Source organism: Marmota marmota, unplaced genomic scaffold, assembly GCF_001458135.2.
Source record: "Marmota marmota marmota unplaced genomic scaffold, marMar, whole genome shotgun sequence".
NCBI lineage: Eukaryota > Metazoa > Chordata > Mammalia > Rodentia > Sciuridae > Marmota > Marmota marmota.
This window is the reverse complement of record NW_025999900.1, coordinates 1146151-1162028: the sequence shown is the minus strand read 5'-3', so window position 1 is coordinate 1162028 and position 15878 is coordinate 1146151. Positions and strand designations below refer to the sequence as shown.

The 15878-nt window shown below is 42.7% G+C and overlaps 1 protein-coding gene across 1 annotated transcript in view; it reads right to left on the bottom strand.

Annotated features, from left to right (window-relative positions):
- The window catches only part of Prkch (protein kinase C eta), a 216807-nt gene that overhangs the window by 64389 nt on the left and 136540 nt on the right, over positions 1–15878 (bottom strand). The window contains exon 10 of the mRNA XM_015489921.2: positions 1083–1237. Coding sequence (XP_015345407.1) covers positions 1083–1237 — 155 coding nt within the window. The remainder of the gene's footprint in view (positions 1–1082; positions 1238–15878) is intronic.

Below are 15878 nucleotides of genomic sequence, written 5' to 3'. Positions count from 1 at the left end.
AATTTCAATCAGGAAAGTCTTCATTTCAGCATATATGAAGTATGAAAGAAAATTTTTGTCAACGGAAGCAACACTCGTATCTCAAGAAGAAAAAAAAGTATATGTGGCAACTTAGTCACAATGTGACTTAAAGAGTAGGAAGATATCAACAACAGAAAAAAAAGGAAATTTGAATAAAAAGTGTCTAATACTATTACATTTCTCACCCTCCCCATCGTCTCTTTGACTAAACTTTCATTTTGAAGTCCATTAAGTTCCAAAAACTTCAACCAGATTTTGAGCCCATTCAAATTATGGTATATTGTGATTAAAAGATTGTGTGTTATGAAATGGAATCTAATCCTATTTGGGAGGGGGCTGCAAGTAATAAATATCATCACATAGGACACTGCTCATCAGCAGGTCACCTCTTGGCCACTGACTGGCAAATCCACTCCTTTTGACTACGATTGTTGTTATAGCAACTTAAAGTAACATTAGCCACAGTGTCCAGTTTATGCATTTTTTTTTGGTGGTGGGGGTACCGGTAATTGAACCCAGGAGCACTTAACCACTGAGCCAACCTGTTTTTTATTTTTTATTTTGAAACAGGGTCTCACTAAGTTACTGAGGCTGGCTTTGAACTTGCAATCTTCCTGCCACAGCCTCATAAGCTGCTGGGATTACAGGAGTACACCACCATGCCCTGCAGTTCATGCATTCTTGAAATAGAATGGATCCATGTTAACCAGTTCACTTCAGATATTCAAATGAAAAAAGAGACAGAGAGACAATATGTGTTCAGCACCTTACCTGCCTGGGCTGTAACAGGATCTTAGCAAACCCCCACTAAACCAATTCATGAATAATCTCTTCTGAGCCTCTCTGGGCCATTTTGTGAATATTGAATGGGGCCAAGTTTGAGTTTGGAGGCAGGGTCCTTCACTATGTTACTCATTTATTTGAATGAACACTTGGACCTTTGGTGAATTTGATTCCAAAAAGACTTCGCTTGATTATCTTGAGAAATAGAGGGATGAATCAAGCAGGGATACGGGGTAGAGAATGAACCAGGAGAGGGGGAACCAACGACTCAAACTCACCGATAGATGATTCCCTTTTCATGTAGGAACATGAGCGCAGAAATGATCTCCGCAGCATAGAAACGAGCCCGTGCCTCATCAAAACGCCGGGACTTCTGAATGTGGAACATCAAGTCTCCGCCATTCACAAACTCCATCACGAAAAAAAGACGGTCCTGGGTTAAAACAGGAGGTGAAGCAATTAGCCTAGAGTTCAATCATGTTGTCTACGGGTGTGGCAAGGGGAAGAGAGACTGTCAAGGGAGGTACTCATTGACCCTCCAGACAGCTGTCAGGGAGCAGAGGTTGGGTGGGGTGGTCGCATCCCTCAGGGGAGGAGTGATGGCTGGACCCCCTTCAGGTCATTCTGCACAACACTGAATTTCCATCAGTAACAAGTAGAGAAGGCATCAGGAGCCCTTGGTTCTGGCTGTGGCTGTGCACCTTAAAGACCACATAAGGGAACAGAGTGATGTAAATTGAAAGGCAAATGCCTTCATCTGACCATGGCAGGTTAACCACAGAAAGTAAAGGACATCCAACAGGCACTCTGGTCCTCATAAGTGGGCAGAGAACATAGAAAAGGGAAAACCCTTTAGATAAATCAGCCAAGCAGAGGTCTAATTATGGTCTCTGAGGAGCCTACACTTAGAAAGTCCCTTCAGTCCGTAGGAAGATCAGGAATCAGAAGTGAAGGGTAAAATGAACTGGGGGCCATCCCTACTGCAGGGACTCTCACCCCCCCCCACCCCAGTGAAACAGACTCTTGAAAAGTTAGCTGTGCAGTTCCAAGGTACAAGGTAAGCAGTATAACAGGTGCTGGGCAAATTTAGACTGCCTATCAAAAGAAACGTGTATATCTCAATTAAAGAGTGGCTGTGAGATGTACGGGGTAAAAGGTTTTGATTCAAGGGCCTCTAAGATCAACAGGTTTCCTCCCTCCTCCCTCTATCATGAGCATCTGTGAAGTTCCTAGTGAACTAGTGCTGAATGAAGCACTGGGGACCCAACAGAGAGAGACAAGCATAGACATAAAGCACATATTGTTCTACCCATAGAAAGCCTGGTGCAAGAAATTCACGGTATTAAAAAAAAAAAAAGTTATACAAAAAAGGCAAATCTAGACATTCTGGTAAAGGAAGAAAAAAAGGAAAGCAGAGAAAGCAGTGACATCTGGTCACGTGAGTGAGGTTGGGGGAGGTTCTAAGCAAGTGACCCATGAGCCAAAATCAGCAGGGTTGAGTGCCATCCATTCACGGACTGGGACGCCCTTTTTAGGGGGTAGGATGTAGAAGGTCGCTGTGTGTGAAATCTGTATTTTACCAAAGGCTGTGTTTATGCCAAACCCCTCTTTATTTGGGGTTCTGAGTGCCAACAACTTTGCAGAGTAGGTTTCCACACATTCCCAGCTGAACAATGGGCAGGGAGATGTGCGTGCTCCTGCTCACCTCTCATTGTGTCACTGCGCAATCAAGCAGATCCCTATCAGAAGGCAGTGTGACTTGTGACCTCCTCGTCCCTATTTTAAGTAATACCTTAATTAGAAGGAAAAAAAATCCTCTGTGTTTATTAAATATATCCATCTCTACTAATAACAAGTACAGATTTAAAAGTGAAGTGGGAATGGCAAGATTCCCCCAAACCAAAGGCCACCAACACAACTCTTCAGATTGGCCAACATAAGCTAAATGGGAAACAATATAAATCTAGGGAGCTGTCTGACTAAGCTGGAGGCCCTCATTTGAGTGTGACCCACAAGGGGACAGGCAGAACTGGGTGGGACAGGTTCTGATGAGCAATGGCTGCCCTGTATTTCCTCTGTGGGAAGGACTCAGGTGCAAGGAGCAGGTTAGTGATGGGTGTGGGGAGGATAAGCACATGCTGGAGACACCTCCCACAGCTCCATTTATTTGCACAGGAAGTTTTTAAGCTACCATGGTATTCATCTGGAAGGGCAGCTGCAGGGCACCTGATAAAGAATAAGGTGGAAAAGTCACTCCAAAGCATCCTTGGGCAAGTAGGTCAGCCTTATACATTTTTGTTAACTAGCCTGTTCACCTTTGTCATGGATGTGATTGGCAGCCACACAGCCTCCACTTCCTCTGAACATCTGATTACTGCAACTGGGTCAGTAGGTGAATGGCCACACTTAGGCTGCCACAGTTTGCATCCTTGGCAAAGATTTCTAAGGCAGTAGGCATCAAAAAGATAAGAGCATTCCAAAAGAAATTTTACCCACTTATAGTACACAAATGCACACACTTCTGCATGCTGCGTGGGCGTGACACACACACACACACACACACACACACACACACACAATCTTTTTTACGTCTAAAGTCTTAAAAGTCAGACTCTGGGTAAAACTCTGGGGGAGAAAATGCTGCCCTCTGGTCTGGCTCATTCTCTTCCATCTCAGATCCACCATAGCCCTGGAGGCAGATTCTCAGATAACACTCATAACTCTGTGCCCTTTCCCTGCCACCCAACAAGGCAAGAAGGGGTCATAAGTTTCAGAACTGCAAAAATACAGTTCCATCATTCTGTGTCTTTTCATTCAATCTCATTTCTAACCTCCTGTCTGGCACCACCTAGAACAGAAGGTACAATTCACAGCCCTGGGGCAACAATCAACCCTTGAAGCAGGCAGGAAAGGAAAACAAACAAGCCCCAAGATGCAATAAGGATTTAATGAAAAAGGAATGATCTATCCTCCCAAAGACCTCAAGTAATGTCACAAGGAAGAAAAACAAAAATATGCCTATCAACTAGCAACACGATTTTTGCTGCAAGGAAACTCTTAATTTACCTGCATTTCCGTTTACCCTATTTTAAAAAGTCTGCTGTAGAGCGGGGAAAGATTTGGCAGCAATTTCTTGAATATTATTATTGCAGAGAATGAGAAAAATGACAAAAATATCCAGTGCTCAGAAAATAAGATCCACTTATCACTAGGTAGGGGAGGTGAGTGAGGGGTCATCAGTTGAAATAAAATTTTATTAAGCATGTCCTCACTGCCTCCTAGCAAGTGTGCAATGAATGGTAGCTGATGGTGCTACTGCTGGTGGCTCTAATGAAGATATTTTCAGTTTTAAAAAAATATTATAAATATGAGTGTGCAGACTGACTTCAGTTAAAGCCAAAGATGCAGATATGCATGGAAAGAACCAAAAATAAAACCCATAAAGTAAAAGATGTCAGCTTTGGGTTGTGGGATCTGGGGTGATATTTATTTCTTCATACTTTTCAGTTCCTCTCAAGGTTTCTCTGCTGAGTTTATTACTCTTATCATCAGAAGCAAGGATCACATGTGCTTCCTCCATGGTTTCCTTATTCTGATCTGAAAGATCAAAGCTATTAGGAAAATATGGCTTAAAAGCTGTCTTAGCAGTTAATTAGGAAGCACGAATCAGAAAGTGGCTGCAGAAAGAGGGACTTTCACATCTTGCTGTCCATTATTAGGGGCACTTGGGATCACCCTTTCCCATGCCTTTCTGGTGCCTGAAGTAACCAGGCCATCAGGCACGTTGGAACGGTATCCAAAATGAGAGTCGTTGGCTCTGGTTTGGGTCCCAAGAGTCCCGAGAAGAGGTCTAAGTTCTTGTACATAGGCTTCATAGTACCTATTGCAGTTTTTAGAGGCCAATTATACTTCCTTTAAGTTTCCTGGCAAGAATAATTGCTTACTGGGCACACACAATCTGCCAGGCCCTCAGTAGGATCCAAGTATCCTAAAACAGGGGAGAGCCCACCCCTGCTCACAGACATAGGGACAAAATGCATTACCCAGCATGCATTACCCTGCATGGCGGGGTCAGAGGGCATCCTGAGGTCACTGAGCAGACTAGAGGCTAGGGTGGGATTTGGAAGAAGCTGCTGAGAAGAGCTGATTCCCTAGGTTTGAAGATGAGGATACACAAATCGGGACAGAGTGGGGACTGAAGGAGAAGGTGCAGAGAGACACGGATTATCAGAGCTAAGGTCTGAGGCAGAGTGCAGGGACTGCATAGGAAGACCAGCTGTCAGGTGCTGAGGTGGCCCAGTGTGAGGCCTCACTGTCACTGTACTGCTATTTTCATCCTCAAGCATTTGAAGAAGAAAAGGCTACTTAGGGGTGTTTTATTTGACCCCATCCCAGGTCACCCACAACTGAGAACTGCAGGACTTCAGCTCTATTAATAAACATGATCACTCATCTACTGGTCTGCATTAGAATTTTAAGGCCAGTGCCTGGGGTAAAACAGGTGGCAGCTATGGGATTTGGCTTGTAAAAGACTCCAGTAAGCGTTGGAACATGCCGCATGTAATAAAACAACATCAGCCACACACACACACACACACAAAAAAAAAAAAAAGCATCACTCCTGCAAAATTTTACTCCTTTGTCATTAACTCCACTGACCTATAGGAAACCTTTCACATTTAGTGGATGCTCTTCACAAAGCAGACACCTACATTTGAAGTTTTGGAAGGAGGGAGAAGATAACCTTTTGCCCATAACTCCACTTGCCATCTACGCTATTTAAGAACTAGTATCACCGATTACTTGCCAAATGCTAAATCATGCTTTACAAATTCAATTGTGAAGCAACTAGATGAAGCATTTTGGGGGAATCCTGCATTAGGGAGGTACTGTATGCTGGATTAAGGCTGCCATGAGTCACTTTTGGGGCAGGGTGAACTTTCCAAATCCCACCCTAAGCGGAGATGGCAAAGGTGGCTCTTTCTGAATTTAAACCTATGTACATAGCCATTTTGGGTTTTCTAAAGTCCAAGTTTCCTAGAAACTGAGCTTAAACATCTTCACAGCCTCACTTGAGGTTTTGGCTGCTCTAAGGTAAATTTGCCCTGACCTGTGTGGTAGGAAACCTAAGGTCCAGGAGGCTGGTTTCACCTCAGTCCTAAAGCCAAAGTGGCCAAGCCCTTTGTCTATCCCTTGCTCCTCTCTTTCCTCTCTGATTCAGCCAACCACAAATGCAAGTCATTAACACGGGATGATGAAAACCTGGGGGAATAAAACAACTCAGAAATCCCTTTGTCTCCCCGCCTGGGTGTGAGTTACAAGCACAGAGGTCAATAAGCCAGTATCTGGTAATAACAGAATTCCTGTCATCATCTGCCCTGGTCCCATTAACCCACTGCAGCCTGGGCCAACTCTCTGCCCTGGGTCTCCATCCAGAGTTGCTACTTCTCCAGGCCAAAAGGGATAAAAATATCCCCTGAACTAACAGTGGCTATCACTAGTGGGCATTCCTTAAAGCTCCTCTTTATGGATTCTTCTTAGAAGTTGAAACAACTAAAGGAAGAAAAATTAGAGATCAAACCTCTGGGTTAATGGATGTGCTATGCCCAGATGGTACTAGTGACAAGATGACACTCTCTAAGGAGGGTGACTGTAGTGTGAACATGGACCAGTCAAAATCCTGTAAGGCAACTGTGGCAGACACCTTTGGAGGTATCTACTCAGTGCATGGTGATTCCCTTCTAGAGCACTGCCCCATCCTGGTTTTATGGGTAAATTCTGAGCTTCCTGTACACTACTAATTGGACCAAGCTGGGCCTCCCAGAATCTATTTCCCAGGAAATTTAAACTGGGAAAAAGAGGTTTTAATTTAGTCTGGGCTGTGTATGAGAAATGACAAAATGTGACTCAAGGAGCTAAGATTGCCTTTGTGGTATGAACATATGAAATGCCTTGTGTAACAGAGTGGTGAGGGCCTGGATGGATGGATGGGTGGGTGGGTGGATGGGTGGATGGATGGATGATTGACAGGCAGATAGACAGGTGTATGAAAAGTCAGATAGACGGGTGGGTGGGTAGGTGGATGGATGAATGGATGGGAGGGAAGAATGAAGTAGAAACAGAGTGAGACAAAAACAAGAGATCAGGGAGGGTGAGTGATCTAAGAAGCAAATGACCTCGGTTCCTCTTTCTCTGACACTCCTGGCCAGTTTTTGCCCTTGGGTTCCATGAGATACCTTTTGTCCATCCAAATCTTTATTTTTAGTTCTACCTTTTTTGCATAGCCTGGGATAAATTTTCTCTTGCTATCAGGAAGATTTTAACCAATTTTTAAGGGGTGAAAGGTTTCTTTATTTGTAAATCTAGGATAATAACCGCTATTACAACAGAGATCATGTAAGGATTAACCAGAAGCAAAGAGCCTTGCACAGTGCTAGGCCTGGAAAAGAATCCCAACAAATAGAAGCTATGGGTAGAACTACAGCTATATCTATGAGAAGACCTTGTGTCTTGTGCCAAAGTCCCTGCTAAGCCACCAAGAGGAGCACAGTACAGTGAGGGCACCTGGGCTCTGGAGCTACAATGTTAGGAGGTACACACAGCTCTTGCTGCACCTATTTCATCTCTCTCAAAACTCAAATCTGCAAAACAAGGAGAGTAAGATGATTGAACTCACAGGCATATAAGGACAAAATGCATTAAGCTAAGAGTTTCATACTTGCCTGGTGCACAGTAACTGCTCAAAACATGTTAGCAACTACTATTATTATTATCTTCATCATCATCGCCACGTCCACTACAGTTTCTGGCACCATGGCTGTTCCCCAGTTGCACTAAGTGTAGGATGGTACTCTGGCTGGAGCTGCAGCCCCTTGGCAGTGATCTTCTGTGAGAGGTGGATGTGGAGACCATGCCTCCTTATGGACCTCTCAGACTTTCAGAGGTGCATACTTAGATACACACAGAGATAAACGGGAATGAAATGGCGGCCATCAGCAGTTATAATAGCTCCTCTTGTGCAGGGACAGGAAGCTAAAGGGTTCACAGAGATGGATGGACTCATAGCCAGGCAGCTGGGGCACAGGGGCATTGCATGATGCCATATAGTAAGGCCATGACCTGATAAGGACTTTCCTTTCTGGGAAGTGCCTGCTTATTAGCAAGGGGTTACAAAACTAGGTTTGATAACCAATACACATTAACCACAGTTTCAGTTCCAATTCAGTTCTAATACTGAATGATAACTCATATTCTCTACTTTATAGACTTTTTAATAATATTAGTATTATTGCAAAGCAAATGTGCTCCCCTGTGGGCTGCAACATATTATTGTGAGACTTTTTACAGTAGCTATTCTCCCTTTCTATAAAGTTGATTCATTCTTTTTTTAATATTTATTTTTTAGTTGTAGGTAAACATAATATCTTTATTTCATTTTTATGTGTTGCTGAGGTTGGAACCCAGTACCTCACGTATGCTAGGTGAGCGAGATTTTTCTGTTTAAACCAAGAATCTACAGTCCTCATGACTTATAGGTGTAACTTTCTTTCTTTTTTGTTTTTTTTGGTCCAGGGGATGAACTCAGGGGCACTAGACCACTTAACCACATCCCAAGCCTTATTTTGTATTTTATTTAGAGACAGGGTTTCACTGAGTTGCTTAGCACCTTGCTGTTACTGAGGCTGGCTTTGAACTCACTATCCTCCTGCCTCAGCCTCCCGAGCCACTGGGATACAGGCGTGTTGCCACCACACCCGGCTACAGATGCAACTTTCATTTGATAATGTGTCCTTTTGGAAACCAAGGCAGTAAAAAACAGTCAAGATACTCAGGATTGTAGTGGGGATAGAGCTCACCTTTGGAAATAATTCAAAGAATAAAAAAAAAAAAACATAGTTATGAATAATTTAGTTATTGCTGCAAGGCAATGTTAATCTGAGAGTCACATCTATACTACTTTACCCAAGTTCTAAAGTAGCTGTGGAATATTTTTATCTGAATAACATCCTCTCCACAGTATCCAAAGCTGTAGAGAGCTACTGACAGCTGCGGGCAAGGAGAAGGAAATCTACAGTAATAGCATTGTGTTGAATTTCTCCTAAGAGCTATTGCTTTATTATTTTTCTCTGACAAAGTCATCTACAGGGTGAATGGGGAGTTCAAGTCAACAGGAAACAGTAACTGACGTCAAAGAGGTCACAGTGGAAAAGCACCCTTGTGAGGAAATCGATTGCACCACGTCTGAACTGGAAATCACTTGAAGTTAACCACATTAAGCACGATTAAGAGGCTTCAAGGAAGAAACAAGGAACGGGAGCCAAACGACTTCATTTTTTTTTCTTTTCTTCTTCTTCTTTTTTTTTTTTTTTTTTTTGACTTATCATTTTGCACAGCCCAGAAGATGTCAGAAGTGAATCTGATCACCTAGCAACTTCTCTGTCAAGCCCATGGGCAAGATACATCCTGTTTGAGCACAGACACTAGTCTTTGGGAAGGTGAGATAGGTCTCCAGTATAATAAGCCTTGCATTTCAAACCTGGAGGAAAAAAACATCTCTTTTCAAAGACCAAGTGTTTTTCCTGGTAATCTGGACCCATAACAAAACCTGACAAGACTTACTGGCATGTGTTCAAGAGTGGGAAATGAACTAGCAGGCTGTAACACTAAGAAACATCCAGGCCAGATATTCTTTAAAGCCTAAATAAGCAATAAACATATGATCAGGGACATGGCAAAGTCTGAGCACAGTCCTCTCTGGCAGGTGCCTCCTTTGATGTCTCTGGTCCACACACAGATTGCCCAGTTATCCCTGAGCTAGACTGGGCTGGCTCTATGCATTTGGTCTTGTTTTCCATGGGAGACCTGAAGCCTTTCAGGCAGAGCTCAGACGCTGAGTGGTATACATCTTTGAGAACACCAAGCACCAGGTCTGGGTTGTGGTATGGGTCCATAAATGCTTAGAAAACTAACACAGCAGGAGATTATTTTTGATTGCTTATCAAATTTAAACTAGAACTTTAGAAAAACTGAAACAAACTGCCAAGATTCCTTTTACCCAATCCTTTTATGTAATTAAAATACAAAGAAGTGAAGTTCCTTACCCACTGTTGAAACAGTTTGTGGAAGAGTTAACTAAGGGAATCAGGTCTGCTGATGCCACTTCATTTTCCTTTATTAGGTTTCGGTTTTTTCATTTATTAAAGTGATTACATGCCCATCCATAGTTTAATGTAATTACAAAGTAAAATTAAGGGGAAAAAATAAGGACAATGAAAATAAGCCGCCCATAATCCTGACAATCAGAGATAGAAGCCTAAATGCAAAGAGAAACAAATTAGGTATGGCCTTTAGCTTCCAAAGAACTGGATAGTTGAGGGCGGATAAGAAACTTACAAGGTAATTTTAACTAGATTTAATTTCTCCCTAAGTCCTAATTACACTTAGCACTCCACAGCGTGTTTAAAGAAAGAAAATGAAAAACATCCTTCTCTTTTCACTTACTATTACATAACAACCCCTGAAATAATCAATTATAGAGACCACAATTTTAATAGTTGCATACAATTTTCATGCCATTTCTATGAAGTCCTATAATTAGCTGGACTGCTAATTAAGTTAATGGAAATTAGAGGACATGGTATTAATAGCACAGTTTCTACACCACCATAAAGATCACTTTTATTGCCCTGGTAAAGCAGCCATTTCTGAGGGCAGATGATTACTTACTAGACATGGTATTTTAATTTTGATTGGCTAATTAATCATTTAGACATCACTAGCCTTTGGAGCACCCCCTAATTGTTGAGAAGCGCATGTAACCAGTGCTTTCTAATTGAAAATGTCCCCATTTGAACTACACTAAAACTTAGATTCACCAAGATCTCTTAGGTAATTATTCACTTTTTAAAAAAAGATTTTAGTCACTTCGCAAAAGCATGCAAAATAGAATTCTTTAAGTCATTATTTCACACAGTGCAATTCTCTCCATAAAAACTTTGGCTTAGCATAAAATCAGAGCAGGTTCATTGAAGATATTTACAGACTTTGTTGGTATGTGGGTACAGAATAGAGTAAAAATATGATTTCATTTACTGGGATTACTTTTCAAGGCAAAGGTGTCTAAACTTTACAAACTTTTTTAAAAGCCAAGATTTCATCTCTCCCTCTGATCTATGGATCCATACTTTTATCTGTGGTAGGAGATTCTGGTTAGTAGTCTGATTAGACATTTTACCCACTTAGAAAACAATCTGGCCACAATATTCCATATCTGTCTAGCAATGGTGCTTGGGAATCCACTGACAATCTACTCCTTCCTTCTCTGCTCTCTGGTGGTGATATACTTATTGACATTTCCATCTGGAATACACATTCCACAGGCTATTTGGAGTTTGATTCATTCATTGCAGCCACACAAACTCTTCTCTGGCCCTATGTTTGGGAAAAGAGATCTGTTCAAACAAATGATTCACCCATAATCCCTTCCCAAACCATTTTTGCAAGGTGGGCTAAAGAATAATCTTGCACTGTCCATTGAGAAAGAAAGACACAAGCCTTGCAGTAGAGGTACAGAGACTTTGTAAGGACACTGCAATGAGTTAACTGGAGTTCAGATGGGCACTGCAGACCCAAGATGAGAGCAGATACTAAGATGGCAACACCAATGATCTCATGCCAGATCCAGTGCTCTGAGCCCTTTGGTGAACTGGCTTCTTCTTGGTTCTCGCTTTTTCCTCCTAAGAAACCACATACTTCTGATTCCTTTCTGATATCTCACACTTCTGGACTCTTTCTCAGAACTGCTTCTTCAGCTCTCTTCTCCCTCGAAAAATACTAAAACCTTTCCCATTACAGTTGCTGCTATACCAAGAAGACACTGATGATTCAAAAACCTAACTGCCGCTGCCCCCCATCTGAACTGTGTTTCTGACAAATAAGAATCTTTCCCCTAGATTTCCCTGAACTCATTATAGACTCCCGACTGGCCGGACTCCTGGACATTCCTCCTAAAAAGTCCTGTCAAGTCCACCTCCTTTGTGTTTCCTTGACTCCATTCCCATGATCACTGCCTTGGGATTGATGGGCCCCTGGTTCAAGCCTTCTTTTCAGATCTGCTACCTTGTCCCTCTGCAGAGGGCAACCAGAAATAGCCTTCTAAAGTGCAATATTCTGTGGCTCCCTGACTTGAGATCTTTCACCTCCATGATTGAATCCTTAGAAAAGGACATTATGACCTCGTTTCTTCATCATACCTGTATTTCATCTCTTAAAATCTCTGCTGTTTCCTAGGCATATCATGCAATTTTAAGCCTCTTTGACTCTGCACTGCTGTTACCTATGTGGGAAGTTGTCTTCTACTTTGTGACTGTGTATATCCCTATACATCCTCAAAATGTAGCTTGGATAGCACCTCTTCTGGGAAATCCATCCAACCTCCCCAAGAATAAATTATGGCTTTTTTCTCTCTATCATATGGTGTCATAATGTGACCTTTAATGGCAGGCAACTAAAGAGGAAATCCACGTTTTGTTCTTCATTATAGGGGGACATCATTTACTGAATTTAATAATGAATTTACTGAATTTAATAATGCAAGATTACTTCAATATTACCATTCAAAACAGAAACAGCCAACGCCTGTGATTATGAAGGTCTATCTTTAATATTTAGAGGCCACTGAGTTTTGAAGATAGCACTTAAGGCATTTCTATTTTAAGTTGAAATGGCATTTCCATACATAGAAAACAAAAGAAAGAAAACAGCCGGTTTGCTCTCTCATAAAGTACACTCATGTTATGAGCATAACTTCCATACTGGTTGGTAAATGTTTCTTAAAGCTCTGATTATTTCTGTTTTGAAAATCCAGCCATGTGCAGCACACACAGGAAGAAAAACTAGGTGTTTCAGGGTGAAAGGATGGTTTTCATAAAATGCCACTGATGCAATGCCTTGTTGGTAAAGTGAAAGTGTAATGATTAAACGCCAAAACAAGAGAAGAGGCATATTTCCATGGCTGGCTTTTTAACATAACCCATTTTAAACACATGCTCAGTGAGCTAATCTTTGGCTCCCTGATGCCCCAGGCTCTGACAGCTCTGTCTTATCGCACAGCAGGCTGCTCTGCAGAGAAGTTTAGCAGGCTAGCCCTGGCTCACACTGAACAGACCCTGCACAATTCCACTACCCTCTCCTCCAGCTCAGAGGCCCCATCCCTGCAGCCACTGACAGCTCTCAGGAGCCCCTAACAGGAACTCTGCCTTTCTACAAACTCAGAAAAAACAGTGATAATGTTTATATTTTTACAAAGATTTGATACAAAATTTCATTTTGATATCTGTAAATAAAATACATACATATGCTAGCCTACTTGATCTCTTACATTGAGGACAGATCAATTGACAGTGATATAAGGCTACAGTTTTTAGTCAGGGGAGATTCTTCCCCTTACCCCATGGAACCTTTGGCAATGTCTGATGACACTGGTTGTCACAACTGGGGAGGCACATCTGGCATCTCCAGAGATGAGGCCAAGGGAGCTCCTAAACAGTCTTCAGTGGGGCTGGAGTACAGCTCCGTGGTTATAGTGTTTGCAAGTGTGAGGCTCTGGGTTCCATCCCTACCACTGCATAAACAAATAAACAAACAAACAAATAAGTAAAATCCTGAAATGAACAGGATAATCCCTACAAGAAAGAATTATCCAGCCCACATGTTAGTAACTGACAAATGGCATTGCATTATACAAACCAGTGAGTCTTTAATTTTTTTTTTTTTTTTTTTAACCACAAAGGATGAAAATTCCCACACCTCTAGTTTACTAAAACTATCTGACCTACTGGTGAGGGTCAATGTGGTGGGGGTAAAGTTCTGTGCAATGTGGCATGGAACTTTCTACAGATCTAAAGCCCAAGTAAGAAGGGACAAAGTGAACCAGCAGGCCCTAGAGTCTACAGGCTTCTGGAAGAGAAACTTAAAGCCACTTCTAGGTCCACTGTGCCTTTTTTGTTCCTTAGTTTTCCTGCTCTTGTCTAACTCAGTTTGAGCTGACTTTTGCCATGGGAAGACACGTTAGTGAAGAAGGTCGAGGTTCATGGTGGGCTTGGGCTGGTTCCCAATTCCTGTCACCTCAGAAAGCACCAAGGAGACTGTGGCTCTGTGCTCCCTGGGGGCGGACGAGGCCAGGGGAAAGTTGAACAGGAAAGTAGCCAGAGCCAATTTGGGTGTTCCAAGATATGGAAAAAGAAATGGAAAAACATGCATGAGATAAAGGGACAGTTTGGCTGAAAGAACTCTCTTCTTTTGCTTCTATTGGGAATTATAGATCATTTTATGTTTAAAATGTCATATACCATGAGGATTAAGAGACTCTAGGAAGAGTTCCACCTAAGCAGTAAACTATGACAGACCAGAAGCAAGCAGGAGTGAGTTCGAAATACAGCGGGCTCTTTTGCTAGACCAACACACTGAAAGTTGGGAGCTTCCCACAGAAGGGAAACAGAAACTCCCTGGGTGACCACAAAGGGAGGAAATGGAGGGTCTGCTGGGAAGACTGAGCCAAGGGACTAGGTTACAACAGAAGGCAGGGAAAGGAACCTTGGCAAGGAGGAGCAGAGCTGGTCTTTATAGCACACAGTCAATAGCGGGGTAGGCAGGGGAGGTGGACGGTGTCTTTGCAGCCTGGTGCAGAGGCTGCTGGTAAAACAGACCAGCCTACCCAGAGGGAAGGGGAAAATCATGCAAATAGCAAGAGTGATCAAGTGACTGCTCTTCCCATTATGCCTCTCTCTGTGAGCCCCCTCCCCCAACACCTGGGCAACATAGAACCCAACACCACCCAGAGATACTGCCAAGCACTCCCATACCCCTCTGGTCCCAACACAATGTCTCAAATTCACCTCATCCTACCTAAAAATAAGGGTGCACTTAATATGCAAATGCAGCATCAAGATAAGCCCCATGGGCCTCCTTCCAACCAGATGTCTTGCTCTGAGTCAGTCTTCAACACTTAGAAATGCCACGGGGACCAGCTACCCATGGAGGTTACCAGCTGAGTCTCCTCTGTAGGACAGCCTGTTCCTGAGCTTCAGGCCTATAAACTCCCAGAAGGTCAGTTACATGAGGACAGGGACTCCCCTCTGCTGTGTGCAGTGCTGGACCTCAGAGTGTGAAGCCCTGCCTGTACCTCACAAGTACTCCGTCCACATGAGCTGAATAAATAAGCATTTCCTGGCCTTCTGTTGTAAGCTAACTATAATGGGCAATTCTCTAAACCTCCAGATATCCTAACTTGATGCCAACAGGGTTGTTCCAACTCACGAGAGGTCCTGGATTGTTCTGGGGCCTACCAGAGACAGATGTGACAGGTTCTTACCAGTGAGTAAGTAATTACAGAAAACTCAAAATTTCAAAACTAAAATATATTGCAGCCTCTAGTTTTGAACCAAGGTGGTAGGCTTTACATTGAATGATTCTTCTTTCAGAGTGGGGTGAACCCATGCTAGCCACCCACAGGTATTAGCTTCAGGTCCAGTGCAGACATCCCAGTTGGTCGAGGAAGTAGTCTACCCTGTTTCCTGTGGAAAAACCTGTGGGTTGTACCCAAGGTGCTGCTTAAGGTTAAAGTCTTAGTTGGTTTTTCAGTCTTCAAGCACTTGGGCAGGAAGGCTGGCACATAGGTAGGCACTTCTCCAGAATTCAGGGTTATTTTCAACTATCTTTCCTCTGGTGGTATAAGGACTACACTTAGAACATGCAATCTACTGCACACTGCTACTTTACACATGTTGGTCTTTTCTTTCCTACAAGACTAAGGAATAAAACAGCTGCTTCTTTTGCCTAACTCTCACTCAGACCGACTTTTCACTAAGCTGCGTGGTACAGAGTTCATCTTCTTCTCACTCTGGAGAAGTCACTTATATTTCTATGAAGGACACTGCTGAGGGCAAGGTATCTCTAACTTTCTGTATCTTGCAGATTCTAAGAGTTCCCAATTGTGGTCAGGAAAAACCATGACCAAGCAATCGCCACCACCAAAAGCTTTCAGTCATCATGAACACATCACACATCGGGGCCAC